Here is a 26,385-nt window from a genome sequence, read left to right as displayed (position 1 = left end):
TATCCTCCCAAAATTTAAGAGGGGAGCATCAATGTATGACTTCAGTATCTTAGCAGGGCAGGAGAGGCCCTTCAATCGCTTGTGGATGTTCGCAAATTATTCAAGTATGAATGCAGTGAAGCACAAAACAACTATTACTACCTATGTGTAATTGGTTTCTTAAAAAATAAATAAAACTTGTGATGATTCAGCTTTTAACAGTTTCGTCAGTTTTACAGTTTCCAGTAACTTGGCATCTAGTACGTAGTAGATTGTGTTCTTGAAAAGCCAACAGACACCTAAAAGGAATGTTGAATTTCTGAAGGGATACATCACTGAGTTTTACCTATAGGTAAGATCGAAAGGAAACCGTTCAGTCTTGAAATGAAAACAATGATACTGGTTTTGTTGCAAAAATAGCCCACTTCGGTAATAAACTATGATCATAGATGCATCGCATTTTGCGATATAATTTCTTGTTTACACTTCATTTCAAGGATTTTGTGCCGCAAACTGCAATGACATATCGCTTAAATAAAATGCTGGTTGGAACCTATTCTTGGGACTGTGAATCGACTCCGAAAAGCGTTCCTAGTTATCTCTTACTTTTCTATCCAGGTGCGTTTCGCCATAATGACGGAAAAAACAGACATAGGCATCCCATAAGACTCCCAATACTCATACTAGAAGTCTTCAGGGGCTCGGCCCGAGCCCACGGGCCGGACTCGGGCCAACAAAGTATATATCATTTCGGGCCCGGGCCGGGCTCGGGCTGTAAATTTTCAAATATTCAACCATATTTCTCGGACCTTTTCGGGCCTAACTTTGTAAATGAACTGTACAACGATATTTATTGGGCCGTTCTTTTTGGAGAACTTTTAAAAGCACAACTGCAAAATTAAACCTCTAATTGTTGTAAATAGAAGTACAATTTTGTGTTAATTATTAAGTTTCTGTAATTCGTGCTTATTTCGGGCTCATTTGATTATCACACGAGAGCGGGCCGGACTCAGGCCTAAATGTTAAAATATATTTGGGACTCGGGTCGGGTCTGACATTACGAATTCACGGGCCGGGCCGAGCTCGGGCTAAAAATTCCGGGCCGTGCAGACCTCTAACTCATACATATTACATTTTGGAAGCTAATATTATCTGAAATGTTAATATTCTCTCAAAACTTTTCTTTACAACAAACAGTGAATGAAGTTGGTGGAATCATCTTTAAATTTATTTAAATTCTACAACTAATCCCCTGTATTAAAATATTTAAACAAAGAATTCGCTGAATTATTTTAGATGTAACAGTTTCTTTCTTAGTTAAAGAGAACTGCTCGCAGTTAAAGAAAATAACTAAGGCTCTTGCTTCCCTCTTTTCTCAGAGCATTAGTAAACATAGATTTGCCTCTGCTTCTACAAAACTCAATCAAACTGATCCACGGGATTTTCTTCCAATCCCGCTTTTATCCTATTGACAAACAGAGCGTGTTTTCGCTTATGTAATTGAATTACTTCTGTCATCCTATGTGTTGTAGGAGATAAAACTTGGATGAACTCGAAAATTGCAGCTGAAACGTTGATTCGACAAGTGTTGATGTCTTATATTGCTTTTAATGGTTCAAATTAGATTTGCTTCCTGCGTTTTGTATTCGCGTCAAGGAAGGCAATTCATGACTACGTAATCTAAACTTAAAATTCACTATTCTTATGTAAGATATAAAAGAAATGAGCATCATTTTGTATGTCCAATAATAAAATGTTCAATAATAACAAAGGATATGTATATGTTTAGGGAAATATTAAAAAAATAAGTTCATTGTACAGGATAACTTGATAATATTTTGAACTTTTTTTTTCAAATATAAATTGCGAAATCAATGTTTTCATATTTTTAAATTTAAATTCTAGATTTCTAATATAAATCATGCTCAAAATTAAAGGAATGAATCTTTTCTGTGCTTTCCCAAACTTTCAAACAACAAAAAAAGCACTGTATATTACACAAATAATTAGCAAGAAATGAAAACAACAAATATTTCAAAGGGGCGTAATGGTTATGGAGAATTTGAAGAAGAAAAAAAGTACTCGAACACGCGATAAAAACAAATCATTCTATCTATACTAAACTACTAAACATCTTACACTAAAGACATTATTCTTAAATATAATTCGGAATACTAGTACGAAATATTGTGGTCTAAGTTTACATGTTTTCGTTGGAAAAACTATCAATTTAGTTAGATGGGTATATAATTTCAAAGTGAAAATTTTAAAATAAAACTGTTTTCAATGGTCGCATGTGTTAGATGCCTCATCTTGGTTTCTATTCCTGCTTTAATTTTTGATTCTCATTTCATATCTTTACTACTTTAGAAATATTACCAATGCAGTACTACCTGAATTATTTTCTTTCAATTTTTGTATTCAATATTGTTTGTTTTTTAACACAGCCAACAATTATGGTGTTATTACAACTGAATATTAGAACAGGCCAGTGGTCAAAGCGTGAATAGCATTTTAGAGTCTTATCTCAACACCAAAAGTTCGGTATTGCTATCAACACAGATCCGGCGTTCAGTGATGACAACCTGTGAGAAATATCCCATATCGTGGGAATTTTTGACCTTATTTTCTCGGAAAGGGATAATAAGCAACATATATGGGATTTTTTGAGAAGATCGAAATTTACGACTTATTCATTTAGATATTGTGAAAAGTGACTAACATAGAGAAATTTAGTTTCTAATATTATAGCATACTTTTAATTAGTATAACGTGGGAAATTCACTCGTAAAATGGGATTTTTTCCGTCTCGACATGCGATTTCACATTGTTTCAGGTTGGCATCACTGCCGGCGTTACCGTTTTGACACAGTGTCGATGTCGAGAGGTGTGAAAAGAATACACCAGTTTAGTTATTGATTGTTATTGATTGAATGAAAGAGTTAAATGATTGAACCAGTTTCATGGTATTCTTTCAATATATATCTTATGTAGTTAGTAACACTTCAGTCTGCATTGAATAACTAGGGACGGAAGTTGATGAAAAGTGATCTTTTTCCTGATATCGCAGACACAATGCCCATCAAACACACATAATATTACATTTCGTTCGGAAAAAAGGTAATTTTAAAGTACCTATTTTTCTCTATTTTGCTAGTTTTCAGCTTCTCATTTTAGTTTTTTTTTAGAATAAAATTTCCTGAGTTTCAGGGACAGTTTCGGCATTTTTTGTAAGCTTCATTATTGTTTTTTATAACTGTTATAATTTTCGTAATCTGATCCAGATCGGAATCTACACCAAGGTAAACACATTTTCTCATACGGTGGCAATTTATAAGCAAAATAAAACAGATCTGAACTACAGATATTAGTCTTTGTTCCTATGTTGTCAAGATAGTGGTGATGTACTGCAACCGTATGTAAAATAAGTGGGAAAAAGTGGAATTTTAATTTTTTATCAAATATTTCCAAACTTAATTTGGTGTGTGTGTTTAATATTTGTAAAAAAAATCTAGTGCTTAAATTTCTTACATTTTTGACAATCTGTATTTGGGTAGAAAGAGGCAGCATATCTACAACGTTCCCCACATCCAGATCTGTCTTTGATTTTTACTTTCAGATTTTGTATATACAGCGTGCTCCGGAAGTGGGCGTACCCCTAATTGATGTTTTCTGCCGGTTTTCTGACACAGGTTTTAGCCAAATTTGTTTGGTAACTGCTTGGCATTGTCTAGAAACATTGCTATCCATGAATCACCAGCGCACTTCGCAATACACGTGCGGAATTACCTGAATCAGACGTTACCTGGCTGCTGGATTTGAAGAGGTTGTGCATCTTCACCAGCTCCCTTTGCCTGGCCTCAAAGAAGTCCCGATCTGATGACACCAGACAATGCTTTCTGGAGTTTCATAAAGCAACAAGTAAGAAACATTCGATATCACACAACGTAGGAATTACAAGCAGCTGTGGAACACGCCTTCACCCTCGTGACTCCGGAGTGTCTTCGCAAAACATCTGCGAGAACTTGGCGCAGAATTCAGCTGTGTTACGACATGGATGGTGATCATACCGATGTTTATGACTCTTAAGACTCTTAAGACTTCAAGGTAACGGTGTACAGACATTGTATCATAACTAACACTATACTGTTGAAACTAAATGGGGTACGCCCACTTCCGGACCACCTTGTACAATTCGTTAAAAGATTTACGTGGCGGCACTATTTCTTTATCTTTGCAGTGACACCCAAGACACAAAAACATACCATGCAACATAGTAGGGCGACATGCGGAAAACTAGTGTATCTTACACTTAATACTTTACTGTATTTCTTTCGTTCATCAAATTGTTTACATTTATATTTTATTTGGTTATTTTAATTTAAAATCGAACTTACATGTTTCAATTGAAGAACCTACGTCTTTCTTTTTTCTATTTCGGACATAATGTTCATCATTTGCTATGTATGTTGTATTCTTTTCAAGTTATACGTACAAATTTAATCGTTATTTTTCATAATTTTTAGGTTATTTTTAACGTTTTTTTAAGAGGATTTTATAGGTCAAATAGATCATGAACCCCTCCTCCTATTTGTCACTGATCAGCCAAACGCCTATTTAACGCGATCAGCGCACGAGGAAATCAACTTCAATTCTGATCACTTTGGACACATTTTGTACCTTTAATACCTCTACCTGAAGCTCATTTCACAGGTTAAAAGATTCATGTCCAGATATTGTAAACAATCTTATAATGTAAAATCAGTGCAAACTTTTTCGTGTACTTAAGCGTTCCGCACAAACTTTATGTTTCTTTTACTCCCGACTTTGATAATATGACTCGATTCTCTTGTGCTCTCAACACCCCATTACTAAGAACAATAATAGCAAAAATATCACAGCCACCTAAAATCCTGTGTTTTAGATAGGTAAGCTATGCTTTAACTTTAAGGCTGCAAATCGTCCTGCACGAATATTATAACGGTAATCAGGAAAGTTCTGTCGCTTTTTCACCAAAAACCTTCGAACATCGATATGCTACCTAAGACATATCTGGAAGATCACAAATAGTCCCCATCAGCATCGACGACCTTCTGTTAGCGTTCTGGAAAACAATGGGTTCCCACGATAGAACTTGATGGGCCGTGAAGCGAAGAAGGTGTCAAGTGCATTTTGCACCTCTACTAGGGATTTGAACTGGTGTCCTCTAAGATGACTGTGCAAGGAATTGAACAGGTCATAATCTAACGATGCAATGTCCGGGGAGTATGGCGGATGAAATAGTGCTTTCTATGCAAGGCGTAGAATGATGTCCCGGATCATCCTAACCACGTGAGGTTTAACGTTGTCCTATAACAGGAGGACCCCTTCGCAATCCAGAAGCGCTGGCTCCAGAGTTTTGAGTTTTTCTTGAACATGGCTCAACTGCTGATAGTACACAGTTATATTGATGCTCTGACCAGCTAGTAGCAGTTTCAAATGCACAATATTCAGAGCAATCCACCAAACACACAAAGGGATCTTGTTCTGCTGCAGTACTGGTTACTGCTGTTGTGCAACCGGTTCGTGCGATGCTAACCAATGATGACGGCGCCGTGGAGCTTCGTACAGGACTCACTTTTTATCATGTCAACACCATCAAAACTTGTTAAACCACAGCTGCACTGTCCGCGTAGTCACGACACTCTCACCAAAGGCCTGAAATATCTTCCGCCCAGCTGCAGCTGCGTTTGACCAGAGTTTGAACTCGTAAAGCATACACGGTCTTATGACGCTCAGTGGAGGTTCCATTTTCACTTTTTTTTAAGCAAGATCACGGTGTAACTGAACTACCACAATCAGGTACTATGTTGGATATACCCACACCAACAACTGATCTTCGCCTTATCTCCATTCGCATTCAACTCATGGTGTGAGGGCCAATTGAACACAGACCTCCACAGAAAGCGACAGAACTTTCTCGATTACCTTTATACAAATATCTAAGAAACTGAGATTAATAATTTGTATTAGCTTATACATGGTGGCAGTAGTAGCCTCCCATTATATCAATCGAGTCACCAAAATTTTGTCGAATCTGATTGGCTGGTAGAGATCACGTAGTTTTAAGCCCCGCCCCCGCGGGAAATTCAAAATTATCTCCGCCTCTAAGTCACGTGGTATCACATCATGAGGTCATATGGTTGTACCCCCCTAATTGAAATATCCTGGTCATAAAAGACAGAGAGGGACTAATTTTGAATTACCCGTGAGGGCGGAACAATACTATATGACCTCATGACGTTATACCACGTGACCTAGGGGCGGGTTTGAGACCACGTGATCTCTATCAGTCAATTAAAATCGACAAAATTTTGATAACTTGGCAGGATGTAAAAAGGGCTTGCTGCTATAGCGCAGGAAACAGTACAATTTAATTTATGTAAAATGTACTAACCAACACAGGAAAAATTATATTTAATGATTCAGATGTATCTAGAGAGTATACCATTAACTCAGGTACTTACATATTACTTTACTTCTTGGCGACATTGAAAACATGTTCCTCACCTTGTTATTTAGATACATTACGATACGAGTACGTTTTGGAAATTCGCAGCAATACTCAGTTTAGTACGCCTTGAGGAACGCCGGTGAGTGCTTCTTTAACTCTCAGTTTTAGTTCAATAGTGTTTACAGGCATATACTATACTCTTTACTTCTGAGATGTCCCCATAGATTCACCATAGAGAGAAATCGCACACGCACACTGAGTTCAGGAGATCTTGGAGGCCATAGAATGTCACCGTTCTTGTCAAACGTGTTCACAGCGAACTCACGTTCCGCACAATTTCAATGCTGCATTATTCCTAAATGTCAAGGTCTTCTCAATGTTATCGGTTCCAAACAAATGTCGGCAATACAGTGTTGTTAACTCTACATTCAAAATTTTCCGTTTCTCTGCACCAATATGTATTTTAGCTATGGGTAAAGCTTTATGCGGTATTTGATATTTACATAGTAACAAACAACGTGTAAATTTTTACGTTTCACACTAGAAGTGCTGACATCTGTTTCCGATATTCTTACACTTGTTCTCCGTGTATTTCAACCTATAAAGACCACGTCAGGACTTGATTTAACCACTACCATTTTAACAATTTACCCCAAGATCTGATGAAGTTGAACTAGCTACGGGTCAAAATTTAATACAACTACGGTCACTAACACAGAGCCACTGTGTTAAATAAAACTTTTGTTTACCAAGTTCAAATAGTTATGTTATTTACCGGAAACTGTGTTTTCTAGAAAAAACAAAAATATATTTACATAAACAACCATTTTATACTGAGTACAAAAACTATAATGAAATTTCCACATATAAAGTAACAAGTAATGCTAAGGACTTTTTTTTAGCTCGTCAAAATATTAAACCAATATCATGCTGGTAAAATATAATATTGCTCACCTCCAGTACGCAGCCTTTCACACAAATAGAAATTGGGCGTGTTACAATCTCGGTCGTTCCATGTAAAAGAATCTGAAAACCCAACTTCAGACCCACTCCTATGGTATGAACGTCGCAGCTCCACACAATCTTGGTCACTAAACCCATCGTCATTTGGTTGTGCATTCTCGTTCCCGCGCTGCCGCCAACCACTGAACCAATCTAAATAAAAAAAGAACGAGAAAAATCGTAAAGAAATAAGAGAAAATAAAGCTCGTTATATAATTAGTGAACAGCCAAATATTTGAGGATTTCTTAACCTTTAATGACAATGGTTGAACTAGAAATATATAGCATATTACGGAAAATATCAACACATACAGTGTTAGAAATTGTAAGGACCAATGACATGTTGAGGTGTTTGTAACAAGCTTTATGTGGTGTACTCTATATTAAGTGTAGAATTTTGATTTTTTTAAATAAACAATTTCCTCGTACACTAAGCTGTAGTTAATATCGGATTTTGAAAGATGCAACACCTAATAAGGAAAAGGAGGCTTCATTTTTTTCCGTTCATCAGATTTATGAAACTATATACACATCGAAGCTTGATTAATAATATCCTTGTACCCATGGGCAGCGATTAGGGGAGAATGAGGAAGTTGTCCCCTACTTTTTTTTGAAGTAATAATATATATAGTTTAAACTATATAACCCAGTAATATATAGCGGGGGGCGCGGTGGCTCAGTGGTAAAGCGTTCACCTCTGGTGCTTGGGGTCCCGGGTTCGATCCCAGTCCCCGCCAAGTGAACTTTGCGGTGGACAAACACCGTGCTCGTGGGTTTTCTCGGGGTTCCCCCGTTTCCTCCCACTTTCTTCATTCCACCATTTCACTCGTCTCTCATAATCACCGTCTTCTTTAGCCTAACCGGCATAATCGTGGGACGTTAAACTCAAAGACTTCACTTCCAGTAATATATACAGTTTCATTTTGAAATGTAAAGTCTTTGTACGTATTACTGGTTCATAGAAGAAAAAATGGTGCCATATAATATTTGCCGTTGCGTGAGTACGTATTAGTTATTTGTCTTCCCGTGGAGTTAAGAAAACTACAGATAATTAGTCTTAATTGCAATTCGAAGCAATTAATATTGCAATTGCGTATTTCTTTAAATATGGTAGCATATGGTGGTAGTACTTACTGTCTTTTATTTTCTAAGAGTCATAACGTACATTTAATGGTATGTGTAGAATTAAAAAATATAAGTTGTTCATTAACCTCCAGTTTCAATATAACTTCTACAATACAAGCCTCATTATTCATTACTATGATTAATCCTTTTTATTTATTTGTTTTTCAAATTTATTATTAAATAATCAGATCACACAATTATCCAGACAGAATTTTAAGATATTCATGAGCAAGGAATTAAATCTCTTCTTCCACCTTCGTTGTTTAAGGGCTAGTACCCACTTGCGTTGCTCTTGTCAATTTACTTAATAAAATATGAAATATGATATACGGTATTTTAACCGAAAATATAGTATCCTACTAGTTATACAACTTTTTCTCAAGTCTTGCGCCTCCGTCTGTTACCTTGGGGCACAGGATTGTCGTAGAGACCCGAGACTTGGTTCATTTTCTTTCACTTAATAATAGCTTCAAATGATGTGCTACTTAACTCCCCGTGTCATTTGAAAATTTTGAGTTGGACCCCGTCTGGGACCCTGGGGGAACCTTGAGGCAAACTTTTTATCCCCTTGAAAATGATGGGTTACGTGTTCGCCGAGTTTTCTACTTACCCAACAGTTTCCGAACAAGTGACCAAGTTCAAGCTATTTTTGTAGCTTTTACATTATAAAATATGTTGTAACTCACGACATTCCGGCCGGTGGCACGTATAACTTTGGGATTCGTCTAGTTATAATATGCCAAATGCAAACACAATTGTCTCGTTCGGATCTCAGCGCAGCCACTTCGCGACCCTCCCTTGTCAAAATGACAGAATAATTATGGTTTGAATGGCATTATATCATACCTTTCGTGGGCCTCTCGTAACACGAAAAATTTCTAATTACTTCTAGATTAAATTAATCAGGGCATAAATTTAGCTTCGAGATAAGATTTCTTCAAGTGTTTAGGAGACGAGACGAAACGGGCAACACTATAATTTAGTAATAATTATGATGTACAGGTACAGTTTTAAATTGTAAACACTACTATTTGTATATACTGGGTGAGGCATCTAAAAGTACCGTCTGAAATACGGAAGAAACTAGAAACGTTAGTGATATACAATTTGCGGTAAACAGCAATATCAAATAAGACTCGTCAAATGAAGGTGTGGGAAAATATCGTTAAATGAGGTATCAGGAACGAAGTAAATCTTTGGACTGGAACGATAGACAAAAACATTAATAACATAAAAGGGCATGCGCGGAGAAATACAACGCCGTTTTTCTCATACTTCTGCTGCACATATTAACGGAGATATGACCATAGAAATGGTTGTAAACAGAAAGACAAGTGACTTCCAGTACTGCGGTACGTATGATCTGTCAGAAGTCATGGCAGGAGACAAACAAACACTAATGTTTTGTGTTCGAGAGGAAAGAAGAAAATATGAGACATCGTTAGCATCATTTATTTGACAGTGTGAAGAACGTAATGACGGTGAGCATGACAATATATCGAAGAACCAGAAAGACTGACATGTGCAATGAGCATAAACCTAGTCTGTCAAAGTGTTTGTTTAAAATGGTGGCCGTCTTCTGCGATGCAAGCATCGAGGCACACATGCGATGATCGTTCTGTAGAATGTAGCATCATTTGTGGAATGATTCTACGCGCTTCTGTAATGATCTTTGCATATCATCTGGTGCTGTTGGTATATCCCGGTAGACAATGTCCTTTATTTTCCGCCAGAGAAGAAAGTCCAACGGCTTCAAATATGGAGAACGAGCCGGTCATTTTACAGGTCCTTCCCATCCTATCCACGAATTGGGGAACATATTATTGAAACATGCTGTAGTTAGTCGTGTACTGTAAACTGGGCGTCTGAAGCAGCATGTACTCTAATAGTGTCGGCCAGCATCCAGTGTTTCATGAAAGAAAAAGATCCCAGGAGATGTTCACCTACTATTCTATACTAGTTGCTAACACACCATGGGCACTGGTGTTCTATTTTTCGAAGCCAATGTGGATATATTACAGACCAATAGCGCATGTTCCTTTGGTTAACGTCTCCATGATTGGTAAAGGTTGCGTCGTCAGTGAGGATAGACGACAAATCTGGAGTGTTGTACCTTAACATCCACGTGAGAAACCTAATCCAGTTCATAAAATCATTCCCATGTAGTTCCTGATGGTTGGAGATATAACATGGGTGAAACGTATGTGACTGCAGAATGGTAATGCACTTCACTGACTCATACCACCATCTCTGGCAAAATCACGGGAGCTAATGTGTGGATTCACAGCAAAAGCGGCTAGAACATTGCCAATTTACCTGTAAATGGTTTGTTCCACACATGTTATCGCGGTGTTACACTTCCAGTGTCCCTTAATTTCGCAAAGAGCTTAGCAAAAAGACGCGATTGTTGCCGTCTGTCGGATATTTCTCTACACAACAGGTTTCTGAGGCTTTCATACTGCATTCTCCATAGATTAGGATAATGATGGCTTTTTCTCTGTAAACACCATTGTTTTTACTCTTATAACTATGACTGCTTGGTACGAACTAGTACGATTTCATGATTCGGCAATCGCAATTTGCTCCGCATCAGAGACTGCTATGTCACACAGCCCAGACAGTATACTTCCGAGGCACTGGTGGTCAAGTAGGTCACTTCTCTTTTTTTTTAAATAACCATTTCCATGGTCATATCTCCGTTACTGTGTGCCGTAGAAGCATGAGACAAATGGCGTCGTATTTCCCCGCGTGTGCCATTACAAAAGATTCACAACTTTCCATTACAAAAAAAAAAAAAAAAAAAAAAAAAAAAAATCACATCGTTTCTGATGCCCCATTTGTCGATATTTTTCTACCACACCATACCTCCATTGCACGAGTACCATTTGATGTTACTGATTACCGTAAGCTGTATAGCGCTAGCGCCTCTCGTTTCTTCGTTATTTTAGATGCCTCACGGCCAATAGTATCCTTAAGACTCTGATAATCTGTCCGTTTCGAGTCACTAATGTCTAATATTATAGTTCATAATAATGTCTCTAAGGCGATAACAGAACGGACGAGTAAAAAAAAAATACGTACATGATCAGATTGCTCCTGCATTGTGTGAGGAAATTCTGATAGATGACTTAAGATCCATAATCTAAGTGCAATTTGTGTTTGTGGGGTAAAATAAGACAATAAAATCATGGCGATTCCCTTCACAAAGCTAGCCGTAGGGTAATGCTAGAAATGAAGAGACTATATGGGATTGCAATAAATAGACAACAGACTATTAAAATCATGTATTTCTTACATACAATAATAAATTATTAACAGTTCTTGGAGATGTTAATACACATTACTATTCTTCTCTCCTATCCATTTCAAAACGCCTTACTCTATCTGTCCATTTTATCTTCTCCATCTTCCTCCAGCACCACGAATATTTCTTCTCTAACTTCTGTAGTTTCCCAATCTCTTCACCATACGATCCAATACTCCATAAATAGCACTTGACCAACTTCTTCTTTACTTCAATATTAAGCCTACTAGTTAAGAATGAACTTTTCTTGTCGGATGGATCATTGGCTATGGACACATGTTATGATACCGCAAACGTTGGCTAAATCACAACACATTAAGGTATATAGATTCAGACGTACTATATTTCAGAATAGTAATTATCAGCTTGTTTGTTACGTCTCTTTTGGTCAATTGATTTTTATAATATGTAGAATTTCTATATTAGGGTATACACTAAAAGTTCTATTTCTATAAATGATTTAAGGAACATTTTTTTAGCTGTGTTGATTCCTCCGCCATTTGTGTTTTGTAACCATTGATTTCTATTGGAATTTATTTTTTGAATTTAACGGGAATTTTAGGGATGTAATTCTTTCTTCAAACTTCCTTAAATGTCGCTTATTTCGCATAAATTAAATTTTACGAATGTATAATTTTAATACTTAAAAATTTAATTTAATTTTGAAGTTATATAGGGTGGTCCATTAATAATGATAGTAGTAAATATTTCAGAAATCGTAAAAGGTAGAGAAACCAAATTTAGCACCAAGAAACTATAGTGAGGGGGACAATGTCCTAGGTATTTTGTAATATCACCGGATGAACAGTATTACCAATGCAATATAAAGTTATATTTTTTCAAATGGCATTACTTGAGGCTATTACATATTCCAAATCAATATGTCAAATTAAAACTTAAAATACCATGTTTATTATTCATTGTTGCAAACTAAGGATGTTATACAATCGCAAACATCCAAAGCTGGGAAGCCTCTAGTGGACATACAGCACAACGGAGATGAACAGGATATTGCACATCGGAAGTACCTTAGCGTTGGATACCATGGTCATGGTATTACTTGTTTCGAATGAATAGGAACCAAGTTACCAATGCTTGAAAATTTGTTGTTTTAATGTTTTATTTGGAAACAATGCGTAGATAAGTATCATATTATTTACCTGTATGGTTTGTAATCGATGTGTAAATTATTTTGCCGTTTACAGCACTTAGATACGTATCTCAAACTATTCCGGAGATATGATAAACATTGCTAAAGTCTGCAACACTGCTTAAATCATGTAATTGCGACAACTTTTGTAATAACAGTTACTAAAAGTTATTGTTATAATGCTATAAAAGAGAAGAAAAACAACAATCATTTTAAAACATTTTCCACAAATACACCACTTTCAGCAGTGTTCCGAACTTTATTAATGTTTATCATATCTTTGGAACGGTTTGAGATATCGAAGCGCACTAATTTGTACGTAATTTGTACATGATATGATACTTATCTAAGCATTCTTTTCGAAATAAAGAATTAAAAAATCAAAATTTCAAGCCCAGGCAATTTATTTCCTATTCATTCGAAACAAGTCATAGCATGACCATGGTATCCAACGCTAAGGTACTTTCGATACGTATTATCCTTCCATCTGTGTCGTGCTGTATATGTGTTAGAGGCTTCAAATTTTGGACGTTTATAGTACTATGAGATCATTAGTTTGCAACACTGAATAATAAATGTGGTATATTAAGTTTTCGTTTGCCATGTTGATTTGAAATATGTAATAATCTGACGTAGTGTCATTTGAAAAAAAAATATAACTTTATATTGGGTTGGCAACACTGTTCATCCCATGATGTTACAAAATACTAAGGACGTTGTCCCCCATCTCTGTAGTTTCTTGGTGCAAAGTCTCGCTTCTCTGTCTTTCACGATTTCTGAGATATTTACTACTATCATTATAAATGGACCACCCTGTATATACACATATAATCTAAAGTTAATTCAGACTTCGTTAGGAAATCAGTAAAATCACATCATTAAATTTCGAGTTCATTCAAAGCAAATACAAAAGTAATTTTTCATGCGAATCAATGAATATAGTTGGCATGGGCACTCAACAGTTATATTAGTAATATTGAAATGTTCCATAGAAACAGGAGCGTTATTTCAGATTTTGCTCAGGTGGGGGGGGGGGCAAAATCCCTTGACATAAGTAAAATTTCGCGTTTTTCACTGACTTACTACTATTCTATTGAAAAATGTATATAAATCTCAAACTCAGGGGGGCAATTGGCCCTCCCTGCCCCCCTTAATGACGCCCCTGCATATAAATCGAGTGCATGCGGTTTAGACATCGACAGGTCGTTCTGGACTCCATCTAAGCTTCATTAAGGATACGGATAATTGCCAGCAGAGTTGCCAACCGCAGAGAACAAAATTTTCGATTTTCGTCTTTAAAATTATCGTACATTACAAAAAAGGTATCGTATATTAGTTATCACGTGATAATTTTAGAAACAAGCATATTACTACTAATAACAGCAGTAATATATAATAAACTTATCTAATGATCTTAAGTTTCGAACTCCAAATCGGTGTCACTGTCCTTTCCATTTTTTTTAAAAAAAAATCATATTAACACTATTAACAATATTTCCAGCCCTAATAAACGTAATTGAATCTAAAGAATGGATGCAGGGTTACCATTCTCAAATTGTTATTGATTTATTTTACCGGCAATGACTGTTAAAAATGTCAGCGTGTGTGTTTTATAACTATTGAATACACATCTACAATTTATATGAAATCTTTAAGTTTAACGTCCCACGGTTATGCCGGTTAGGCTAAAGAAGACGGTGATAATGAGAAATGAGTGAAATGGTGGAATGAAGAAAGTGGGAGGAAACGGGAGAACTCCGAGAAAACCTACGAGCACGGTGTTTGTCCACCACAAAGTCCACACGGCGCGAGCTGGAATCGAACCAGGGACCCCAAGCACCGGAGGTGAACGCTGTACCACTGAGCCACCGCGCCCCCATCTACAATTTATTTGCATATTCAAAAACTGCAATATATATATATATATATATATATGTGTGTGTGTGTGTGTGTGTGACCGGATCCAGGATTTTCTGAGGGGGTGCACCAAATAATAGCCAGTACATTTGAATTAAATTTCAAGCTTTTAAATGCCTTTAGGCATCTGTGGTGTGAATGAGGAATTGTCCTGGAAATGCAAAGTGTGTGTTCTGCATGAATCCTGTTCCTTCAACCTTCAGAAAATTGACTGAAACTATTGATTTTTGCAAAACTCACTGCTAGCTTCTCACTTTAGGTAGTGTATATTTACAACGAAGGGGGGGTGCACGTGCACCTTTGCCCCCCCCCTAAATCCGGCCCTGTATATATATATATATATATATATATATATATATATATATATATATATATATATTCATTCAGGGGTTGATCGACAGTTGGGGAATACGTACACTTCTAAGCTTAAAGCGCTGTCAATTCTACCTGGAAGTGAAGGAGTTGACGTAATAATCAGTACTAAGTGAAACTGTGGGGCGTATGGAATGTATATCTGTAAAAGTTTAAAAATAAGTAGAATAATTTGACGAGAAAGGTCTAAGTTTATGAGGTAAGGTGTGAGAGATATGTGACAAGTGAAGGGTCATTGTAAAATTTGAGTATGTTTCGTTAAGCTCTTGTTTAGAAGTAAAAGTTGTACTGTTTAGCACTCATGGTGGACAACATAGAGCTGAAGGTTGTGCAATCATAGGTAGTTGGTTCATCAGTGTGTGTCAACTTGCAAAAAATATAGTTAAATGCAACATACATATTCAGGGTACTTTCAACACTCACATTTGGGGCACTTTTGACAGATGCTCCCCCCTTTCGTTGTGATTTTTAATAACTATATATCAAAAATACTACATTAGTATTAACATATACAAAATAAAATATCTGCATCCTTTTCTCATTGCATGAGATGCTCCTGGAATTTGAACAATATGTCAGTAGCCATAGAGGCTGTAAACAATACAATGCTACTTGCTACTGCTTCAAGAGCTTTTCAAGTCCCTCGGATATTACGTGACAGGTTATTGAAAGTTAACTGCAAGAAACATTTTGGTGAACATACAACATTTACTGAAGAAGATGAACACGCGCTAGAATAAAAGTTAATTATATTAGACGAGTATGGGTTCATCCTAGAAAATGAGATGTGGTACTGTAAAGCGAAAGACAATAGTGCCAAACTTTTAACATCTACACAGAAAAATTGTAAGATAGAAAAATCAAAAGGTAGTGACACATAAAAGAATGTACAGACATAAAAATGTTGCAAAACACAGTAACAAAAATGAGAAAACTCAAAAACAAAATTATTGTGCTATCTGCCGAGGTTAGTTTACGGCAAAAACAATTCCGCGGATTGAATTCAATGTACAAAATATTTTCATCGGTTTAACGTGGGCTGTGTTCTTCATCCAGATGATCCCTTCTTTCTGTGTCAACAATGTGAAATCTCAGACAAATATGATTACAATTTGCTCTTTCCTGTATATGAGGCTAACATTATTTTAATCTATAACCACACTTTTGGTAACATATGATTAACATAAATTAACTAATGCTTTATCATGAAGTACAGAATTTTTCTGCTCCCTGCACTAGCTCACATTTAGTACATTATTGTTTAAAAGAAATTTTTGTTTCATATATTTCTTGTAACTGAACGAATTTTGTGATTAATCTTTCCCTTATTTGTAACTCAGTGACATTTTTTAAAATATTTTCCGGAGCTGTAAACAAAGGTATTCTACATTCCTAAACTTATAGATTACCGTGTTTGTTTAAAGTCCATTAACAACTTTACGAGCAGTAATGTGCGTTGTGGAATTATTAGTGATACTATCATAGTATGTAAGGTTTTAATGTTGATGTCTATACTACCCCAACAAGCTGTCGGTCTTCCCCATAGAGTTGGGGGAAGACTGACACTTCTTCATCGTTCATTTCAATTGTGCCTCCACAACCTCACGTTGCTTTTGTGTAACATGTATTGTATCTGTCAACTAGCTGAAATAATGTACTTAATCATGGGCTATAATGTGTTTCTTTAATAATTCACTACAATCTTGTAGTAGCGTTAATGTCCTTAGGGTGTCGGTATTGCCCCAAATGACCATACTTCCTAAAATTATCATATAACCACCTATTATCGCAAGGGCATTATTGTATAGAGCAGTGGTTCTCAACCTAATTCCTATCACGATCCCCATTTCATCACATCTTGCCAGTACTGACCCCTTATAATTTATGATTTGTAATAAGCGTGTGTAGAATTTTTAATATATACCTATTGCGGAAATCTCACAATATCCATCTATTTCTATAATAGTAGAAGCCATTTCTTGTATATAGTGAATACAGTGATTTCCCTAAAAGCAAATGGATTAAAACCAAATTTGGTCAGTTCATTCATATTATAAATATCGAATCCGATCGGTAATGCTGTTTCAAAATGGAGGCCATTTGAAAATGTTAAAACTTCATAATCTCCTTAATTTGGGATCATACGATAAAAGCATAAAGTGATAAAAGAATTAAGTAACCAAATTCTAATTTTGGTTTTAAAAAAATCTTGGACAGTTTTTTTTAAAGTTATTGAGTATTTTAAATGACTTGATAATGAGAGTCTGGAAGATTGAACCAGTGAAATCACGCCATTTTCAGGTATCGCATTAGCTTTCAATTTTAATTGTATTTCAATATGCAAGTTTTGTTGCATTTGTATTTTTTTGGTATTGCAATATGTAGTTCTAATTACTTTCATATCATACATCTTTCATTTTAGTTAATTGTTAAACAACTCTGCATCTGTTGAAAATGTTTAGTAGACCTATTTTTTGTTGTTCTTAATAGTATGTATATATATAAAAATATGCCAATCAGAACAAAATTCAAAATAATATTTGAAAATATTTTCCGGTATTAGATTCTAATTATATTTATCGCTTCCACTTATCTTTGCAACCCCCATGAAACCATCTCGCGAGCTACTAGGGGTTCGCGACCTCCAGGTTGAGAAACATTGGTATATAGCATTAAAGATTAAATTGTCGAATTTCACGATATTTATAGAATGGTTGGCAAGCCTGATTCAAAGAGTAAGCTTTCTCTTAGGGCTGAAAATTCTCTTTTCAGCCGCAACTTGTCAAGGTGTGAAGAGAATGCAAAATCTGACTTTCCGAGAAAATGATAATAACAACTTTTTCTTCAGCCTCTTAGCTAAATCGTGTAAGCCGATTACTATTTTAGTAAGAAGACAGCAGCTGTAGTTTGTAGAATGTGAAATTGTCTGCCTTGATCTTTCTATGTGGTTCTCTTCTGGTGTTCAACAACTGTAAAATCTCTGAAAGAATCAATCTCTATAAACGCTGGAAAAGTGGAAATTATAATAATTATTTTCTTCAGATGATTATAGTAACCATACCGCTTAATGCAGGAGAATAGCAAAATACATTTTCCGCTGGAGAGGTAAAATTCTCTCTCGCTTTCTGCCTCTTCTCCCTGATACAACGCCTGATAAATGGGGAGCTTCCATGAGTGAATAGGTTGATCCCCTTTAAATAAATGACCTTCCTATAAGCCTTCCTACTTCACATGGATTAAGAAAAATGGCTGTGATACCAGGTACATAGTAGCAGCCGCTTGGTTTTCTTCTTTCTTTCCACGCACGCATACATCAACCTACACACACATACTAACATACAAAGTCAGTAAATGATTTTTTTCAATCTCAATTTGAAGCTGGTAATTTATTTTTACTAAAAATGACATAAGATTAGTTTTCATTCGGATTATACCGTTACATAAAGTACTCCTATAAAGCTATCTGATTATAAATTCACAAAAGGTTGACATATACATGAATTAATAGAATGACTCATGAAGGTAACTCAAAATTTCAGTTTAGCATAAGTAATAATGCGAATTCATTTTCAGTAATCTTCTGTGGATCCTTTTGTGAAGCAGGTTCATATCTTGAAATTAAAATAAGGTTACATAATTTTACATATATTTATTTCTATGTTCCACTTGTGTCTACAGTCTACCTATGAGTCTCGGTGGCATAATCGATAAAGAGTTCTCCTAGCAATAGAACTGTGCGATATTTCAATATATTGATTGATCGATCAATATTTTCAAATACCCAAATATCTATATATATCAAAAGTTCTACAAATCGATATATGTTTCAAGATTTTGATATTTTCGTTATATCGCTTAAGTTTCGATATTTTGTCCGTATCGCTATCCCCATCCGGATATCTCGCAACCCTATCTACCGACCAGAGGCCCAAGTTCGATTACGGTTAGGGGTTCTTTGCTTGTCCTACCTTAGTTCCAATTCGAAACACAGATCACCTATCCTCTGTAAAATAACACATAAGCTTTCTTAATTCACGTGGTGCAACCGGAGGAGGAGGTAAAGGCGACCAGAGTGAGGTATTAACTATTATATTACCTCCTTAAGTACCGAAGTCGCAGAAATGTGTACTTCTATCTGAACTCCAGCTCTTGGACTATCTGTAGTCTTTCCGGAATGGGGAGCAACTTCACCTCACTACCGTCTATTTGCACAAAACGATACTTTATTAAGATATACAACACTTATTCGTACTACTTTTCAACTTCTGACACTTAAAAATCTTGTTTTCATGTTAAGTTTAGACTAAAGAAGATATTTTCATAAAAGGTTTGAGGAACCAAATCGGCCACCCTATATCAGCACAATAATAACATATTTATTATTGTTTTCGTAGTATGACAGTTAACTGATGTTGCTTGTTGATCTTTTCTTTATTTTTTTAATATCTAGTGGTGATAGTACAGAGTGAATGATTATTTAGAAGTTATTGTGATAAGATGTGTTACTGGATTTTGATCAATGTGCAATGTTGAGTACCGTGGCTACCGAAATACAGATACCATGGTGTGAAACATCATTGAATACAACAAGCTATTTCTGTTTATGCGCTTCCTCAGTAATTTTGTCAGCGACCACTACGTCAGAGAAATTTTGGGCGCAGAGGTCATACCTTTCCTTCATACAAATATAAATTCGGACGCCACATTTCAACCAGATAATGGCCAACCACATATATTCTAGAATGAGTAAATTTTCGAAGAATGACGAGTACTGTTGCTTCTCAGAAGAAAATGAAGCAACTGGAAGGTGGAAATCTATACCACAATGTATAACGTTGCTGATGACGGAATGGAAAGTAATTTGTGCAGGATGAATACGGATTGTGAGAAAAAGAGCAAAATGTCTACGCATGAAAAAAAAGACGAAAGCAGGAGTAACTCTTGTGCTGTTCGTGCGGCCGAGTAGGGGTTTCGTTAGAAGCGTATAATAGCAGAGGTCCGACTACTAACGTTAAAAGTTTGGTTTACGAAAGTGTGCGAAATTTAAAAATAGTGCAGCACATAAACAATTTTTTGAACACACATCTCACAAAATGTTGTTTATTCATTTTTGACAATTCCACCAGTGATATCCACATTATGCGTGCTAAAATGATTATTAACTGTGTGAAGATCTTGGCTCTGTCTTTCGAGTAACCAAAATGACAAAGTTTCCCAGGTATTGAGTGATTATGGAGACGTTCTCTAAATTGATTATGAAGTCTGAAATACTATTTTTCCTACGCCTATATATAATGGTAACCCAGTATTGTTCACGATCTTGTAAAAAAAAAACACTAGGCTAATTCTTGATATTCTAAAATGCAGTGTATCTTACGAAGGGCAACTTCAAACTTGCCATTTTTACACTTCATTGCAACAGCTTATATCAGCGTGTCCGAAGCGCAAGCACCCAGCTCGTCTTGTAAACCTAGATATTGCACCAGCAGTGATGATAGGTCCTCGCAAAGTGTCCACATTTATTGAATTTCGTTTGAAGCCTTAATGAAATTTCATTTCCGCTGATATCTGTGTAGCTGATACGAGGGATTCTATCCAGGAACCTCCTGCACACAGTGTCAAAGAATTTTTACCGCTAATGCTAAAACCCTAAATTACTTTAGTGTATTAAAACTCTCAACCTTACTTCTGGGTGCTCCTGAAGAAAAGAAACAGATTGTCCTTAACACCACAAAGAAAGAAGGTACCCCTGACCTCCGTAATATCTTCTGTCTTTTAAGCGCTTCCAGTCAGATACGCATGATGTTGACATGGATATGTTATTTCACTCCACCGTCTGTTGAATTCACTAATGACTTACATAGTATGTCCCTGACATTATTTGTAAAACAAGTTGGAAAATGAAAAGAAAGAAACAACGCGATTCTTCAGGTGACCTTCAAGATGTTGATTATGAGAATATGGTATAAGCCAGTTGTGTCTAGACAACTGCTCTATACAGCAACAAGGCATCTTTGGTATTTGTGTTTATATGCTTCTGCTTTTTGCTGTGCGTTGACAAACCAATATCTTTTTTTATAACATTGTCTGAGGTGTACATTCCCGAGCAATATTTCTTGCCTTTTATACACAGAAGAGAGTTACAACCATGGTCTTCTTACTAGTAATCACACAAGGTTACCAGGGTTGCACGCTTTGGTGCTGTGCACTAATTTAAGTGTTCCGAAACATGTTTTTTCTACAATTATTTGTCTTATTTGATTATAAGATCGCTTGACACATTAAACTATCATCTTCTGGAAGAGCGATTAGCTACTGTAGACAATTTATGTATTCTATGTGTCTGCAGGCATTCTGGTATTCCACAGCATGTGGCACGCGAGCATTTATATTCAGTTACTTCATTTATCGTAGCCACTCTATGATTAATTCTCCTAATTAACTCAAATTAGTCCCATCGCCGTAATTAGGCGTTTCCGATCAAAGTTGCAGATGAAGTTTTCCTCTATTAAAGTCCTAAATATGTATGCGGCGTTTGTCGGTTTATTCTAGGGACACCCTGTATATTGAGGGCAATCTTGTCACTGACTGCTACGTCAGGGAAGTTCTAGAGGACAAGATTATGCTCGTATTTGATACAACTCTGGATGCCACATTTCGACATGAACATCTACATTTCTCCCAATGTGCAAGGTTTCTTCAAGAAACGACTAGTACAGGCGTTTATATGGCCTGGACGGCCGCTTGACATAACGCGCCCATTCGACATAGTGCAATATTCTTGGTTCCCACCTTCCTTGTCCCGGGGCTTTCCAGCGTACAGTTTCGATGTATTGTGGACACATACATACAGCTCGATATTAGGATTTAGTGGAATACTACTATCACGATTTATCGCACGCATGGAGGGGGTGCCTCGGCCATTTGGCCTATTTATTGGACAACCGGCCCGTACGTATTTTCTCTATCTTGGACGTTATTCATGTACACGAGGTGCACCATCAAGGTTTGTCCCTTAACTCTGATTCGCATTAACGATGTAACCCCTATTCTCTAAGGTAGTGGGATACGCACTGCACGGCAAAACCAAAGTCCCACCTACTAGTTACCTTCTAGTGGAGGCGGACTACTAGAAAGACATTCATGATGCCCGAGCATTTCAAGGCAAGCTCATCTCCCGCCCATATTCGCCGTTAGTTCAATCCCGGCCCTATGTATCTCTATTCGATCAATGGGAACCGCCTTCGCACGTAGGGGTACCATGCACACGTCGAGATTCTTCTGTACTTCGTTCCGGATCCAATGTGCGTGTCAAGTTATCATTTGAGTTTGATCCCAGCCCTTATTTCACAGAGTTTCCTCCCTTTTACTGGGATTAGAAATCGTTACCCAGATACCTGGGATAGGCACTTTTCTCCAGTCATCGTTCACTCCTTTTGCAGCCAGGAACCTGATATTCCATTCCCGGTAGGATCGTCCAAGAAATTAGGAACTTCCTTTAATTACAGTAAAAGTACACTGTATATTACCAGAGCCAATGATTGATGTAGACCGTCTGTCAAAACAGACATATTCATTTGGGAGCCGTGTCTCCTCTGGTAGGCTAGCCCATCCAATACGGGACTACGTATCTTTTACGTGTTTAGGTAGCACGTACACGTCGTAGCTAAGCTATTTCGAACCAATACATGTAAAGCCATCATTGGGAGGTACCAACACATCCACCTCGGTAGGGTCGTTCAAGCAATATGGAACTTTCTCTAATTACGATAGAAGTACACTGTACCTTACCATAGCCAATGGCTGATGTAGACTGTCTTCCTTTAAAGACAGTGACCATTTGGGAGCGGCGGCTGCCTTGATAAGGTCATAGTTTCTGAACGCTGTAATGACAATGAAACCTGGGACGAAAGATCTCATTTACTCTTGAGATACGGGTGTGCTTTAGGATATTATGTACCCATTCCGGAGCCAAGAGCATGCACGAAACGCTCTTTGAGGGCAGTACCTACATCATTCTCCCAGGAGGGCGTGGATCCGCCCCACTGGGCACACCACTATTGCTCTTTTATATGTGTTGGGGCACCACGTAGTATTATCTCCCAGATCCAAGGACACGATCTAGTTGCGCGTTTCGGAGAATAGCCGAAGCCTCATCGCCAGTAGAGCTGGCAGTTTTCACAACCTATCTCGATAAGAACGTAAGAAGTGACACGTACTCCCCGAGATCCAATGGCACGAGTTAGTCGTTCACTTCAGAGGATAGCTGAAGCCTTACCTCAGTCGATAGGATGTTGTCCTCCTCTTTTCCACTGCACATTAAAGATGAAGTGGTATGCCGGTGGAAATGTGAGATAGTGCATATCCCTATACACTTCCCACTATCTGTCTCCCTTCCGGTACTCTTGGCCATCACAAGGCATATGATCACAAACGAGGGTCGACTCAAACATATCCAACACCAGTAGAAGTAAATATCAGGATGAATGGTGCCTATGATTTCAGCAATAAAAGCCTTTGCTCCTCACCGATTTATCAAGGTTAGGAGTATTGTATAATTTGAAATCGTAATCGTTTCTGTGTAGTTATATAACGAATCTCTAGTATGAATTTCATTTCACTCACACGTGTCTTTGTTGGTGTTTCAATTTTCACAAACAACACTGTATATTGATAATAAATGCCGTGTGTGAAACAAATGGAGATCGAAAAGGTGACCACGACAACCAGCTGATGGAGACTGGTTATTACATTACAAATCTTAATTTTAATGCACGTTAGTTACTGCCATAGAAGACTAAGGTTATACGCGATATTAAAAAAAGTAACGTATTATGCTAGTAATCCGAACTAGAAACGTGTCATGGATTACAACAAAATATCAAGTACGAAATTATCTGTACAAATTGGTGCGTTGCCATCTGCTTCCGTTGCAACAGGAGATAGTAACAATGCATTTAAACAATTAGCTACGTGGACATTCATTGCAATTATCCGTAGATCATATACTAAACAGTCTGTAACACGTTAATTCTACCTAACAGACGTACGATATTCGTTGTATGGATACCATATAATCTTATATTATTGAATATGTGGACGAGAAATATGTAATGATAAGTGAACCAAGTATGACAATCGTCGGTTACATCACGGTGGTTAGATCCGTTGATATATCATGTTTGTGTCCAACTATCTGTTCTGTGAAAAGAGCTACAACATATGTGATACTCTGCAGCTGCGATCACTCAACCTATATTAGTTATTCAAAATAAAACTACGAATTACGATGCCAAAACACAGCTAAACCAACATCACGAGAGGTAGCCAACGGGGACAGTAAATGTTTTGCTTTGCATGGTAATGTTGATCTCCATCTATTAAGAGTAAACAAGCTAACGTTAAGTGGGTTGGAGTATCAAACCCTTCCTTATTATTCATAAAGTTGTACCGTACTCTTCTTCCTTCTCCCCTCAACTATACGTTAGTGGGCAAATTTAAAACTTTCCTCTCCCTTGGGAGAACTGTTTTATACTTTGATAAGGCCTCTTCTTCATAATTACATCTAGATGTTCTATCCTTGGTCCTTCTTATCCTGGTTTTCCTACTTCTTTCTCTCTATCAACACATCGATCAAATCGGAGTGCCGGATAAGATGGCCAAGCATGCTGTTTCTTCATTTTTTTGTTATATTCATGATCTGTCGTCCTTCATTAGCTTCCTTAAGTACGTATTCATTCCTTTTTCATTCATGATATGCGCAGCATTATGCGCTAACACCACATTTAAAATGCTTCCAGCTTGGATATTTCAGCTTTTCTCATTGTCCACGTCTCTGATTCGTAAAGCGACACGCTCCATACCAGAGTCTTAATGAATCGTTTTTGAACGTCTAACGACACATTTCTCAATTGATTATAATCTATTTCGCTAATTGAAGGACTTTTTTTTAAAAAAGATAAATAGTTTGAAAATGTCAGCGATTGTGTTGAAAATGAAATTGTATCTTTCAATTTACCATCCCATGATTATGCTAAGGGAGACATAACCAGCGATTATGTTGTACAATTTGATGTTGCAGCCACATTACTAAGGAAGCTACGTTCATAACAAAGAACTTTTTGTAATTATATGGACGCATAAACACGTCAGTTACCTGCTATCCAATTCTTTTATAATAATAAAAAATATTCCAAAAAATATTGATTTTAAGCAGTCCACCCAAACAGCAGGGTTGCCAAAAAATGATGGTATTGTGTGGTTTGTGGAAAGCTCATGTGCTAGGATTGTTCTTCTTTGATGAACATGTAATGGGTAAGGCTTATCTGAACATGCTGAGAGACAAATTGATGCCTCAAATTGAGCGTTTGTGTGAGGGACTTCCAGACTGGTTTCTGCAAGATGGGGCCCCTACCGATTTTGCTGCAGCTGTTAGAGATTGGTTAAATGACAATATTCCTCACTGAATTGGAAGAAGAGATCATGGGGAGTGGTTCCCTCGTTCGCCAGACCTTTCTCTCCTTGAGTTTTTTCCCTGGGGCATGATGTAAGAGAAAGTTTACTCGATGAAGATTAGAAATTTAAACCACCTGACAGAACGCATTATCAGTCAGTGTGCTGAAATCGATGTCAATTCAGACCTATTCCATCTAGTTCACCTTAATCTTGCAAAGCGCATCAAACTATGTATTGAACAGCATTTAAATCATGTTAAAAATATTATTCATTAACATTATAATTGACTAAAATTTACATTTTTCCCATGTACCCAGACTTCACGGACACACTATACAATTCGGTATGCTTTTATTAGCTTTGAACTCGCTATCCGTTTCTTTCAAAGCTATTTAATCAGTTCTCAGTTTAAACATCCCTTTTCTTTCTTTTTTCAAAGCATTTTGTGAAGTTATTAAAGTTGGTTCAGACAATTTTTGTCTCAATTTCCAATTTCAATCTGCTTTTAATATGTTGTTACGGAAACGGAAGATATAAAATTAAAATTGAAAAATACATGTAGGCAGAAAATTTGTCACTGCGTAAACG

General features: G+C 36.8%; 1 protein-coding gene across 2 annotated transcripts in view; it reads right to left on the bottom strand.

Annotated features, from left to right (window-relative positions):
• LOC145675647 (uncharacterized) overlaps nt 1–26,385 on the bottom strand; it is a 920,247-nt gene that overhangs the window by 305,040 nt on the left and 588,822 nt on the right. For both annotated transcript variants that reach the window (XM_081746206.1, XM_081746207.1), the window contains exon 6: nt 7,427–7,627. In XM_081746206.1, the coding sequence (XP_081602332.1) occupies nt 7,427–7,627 (201 nt within the window). The remainder of the gene's footprint in view (nt 1–7,426; nt 7,628–26,385) is intronic.

Source organism: Thermobia domestica, chromosome 18, assembly GCF_964235325.1.
Source record: "Thermobia domestica chromosome 18, izTheDome1.hap1.1, whole genome shotgun sequence".
Taxonomy (NCBI): Eukaryota; Metazoa; Arthropoda; class Insecta; order Zygentoma; family Lepismatidae; genus Thermobia; species Thermobia domestica.
This window is presented reverse-complemented; position numbering and strand designations above follow the sequence as displayed.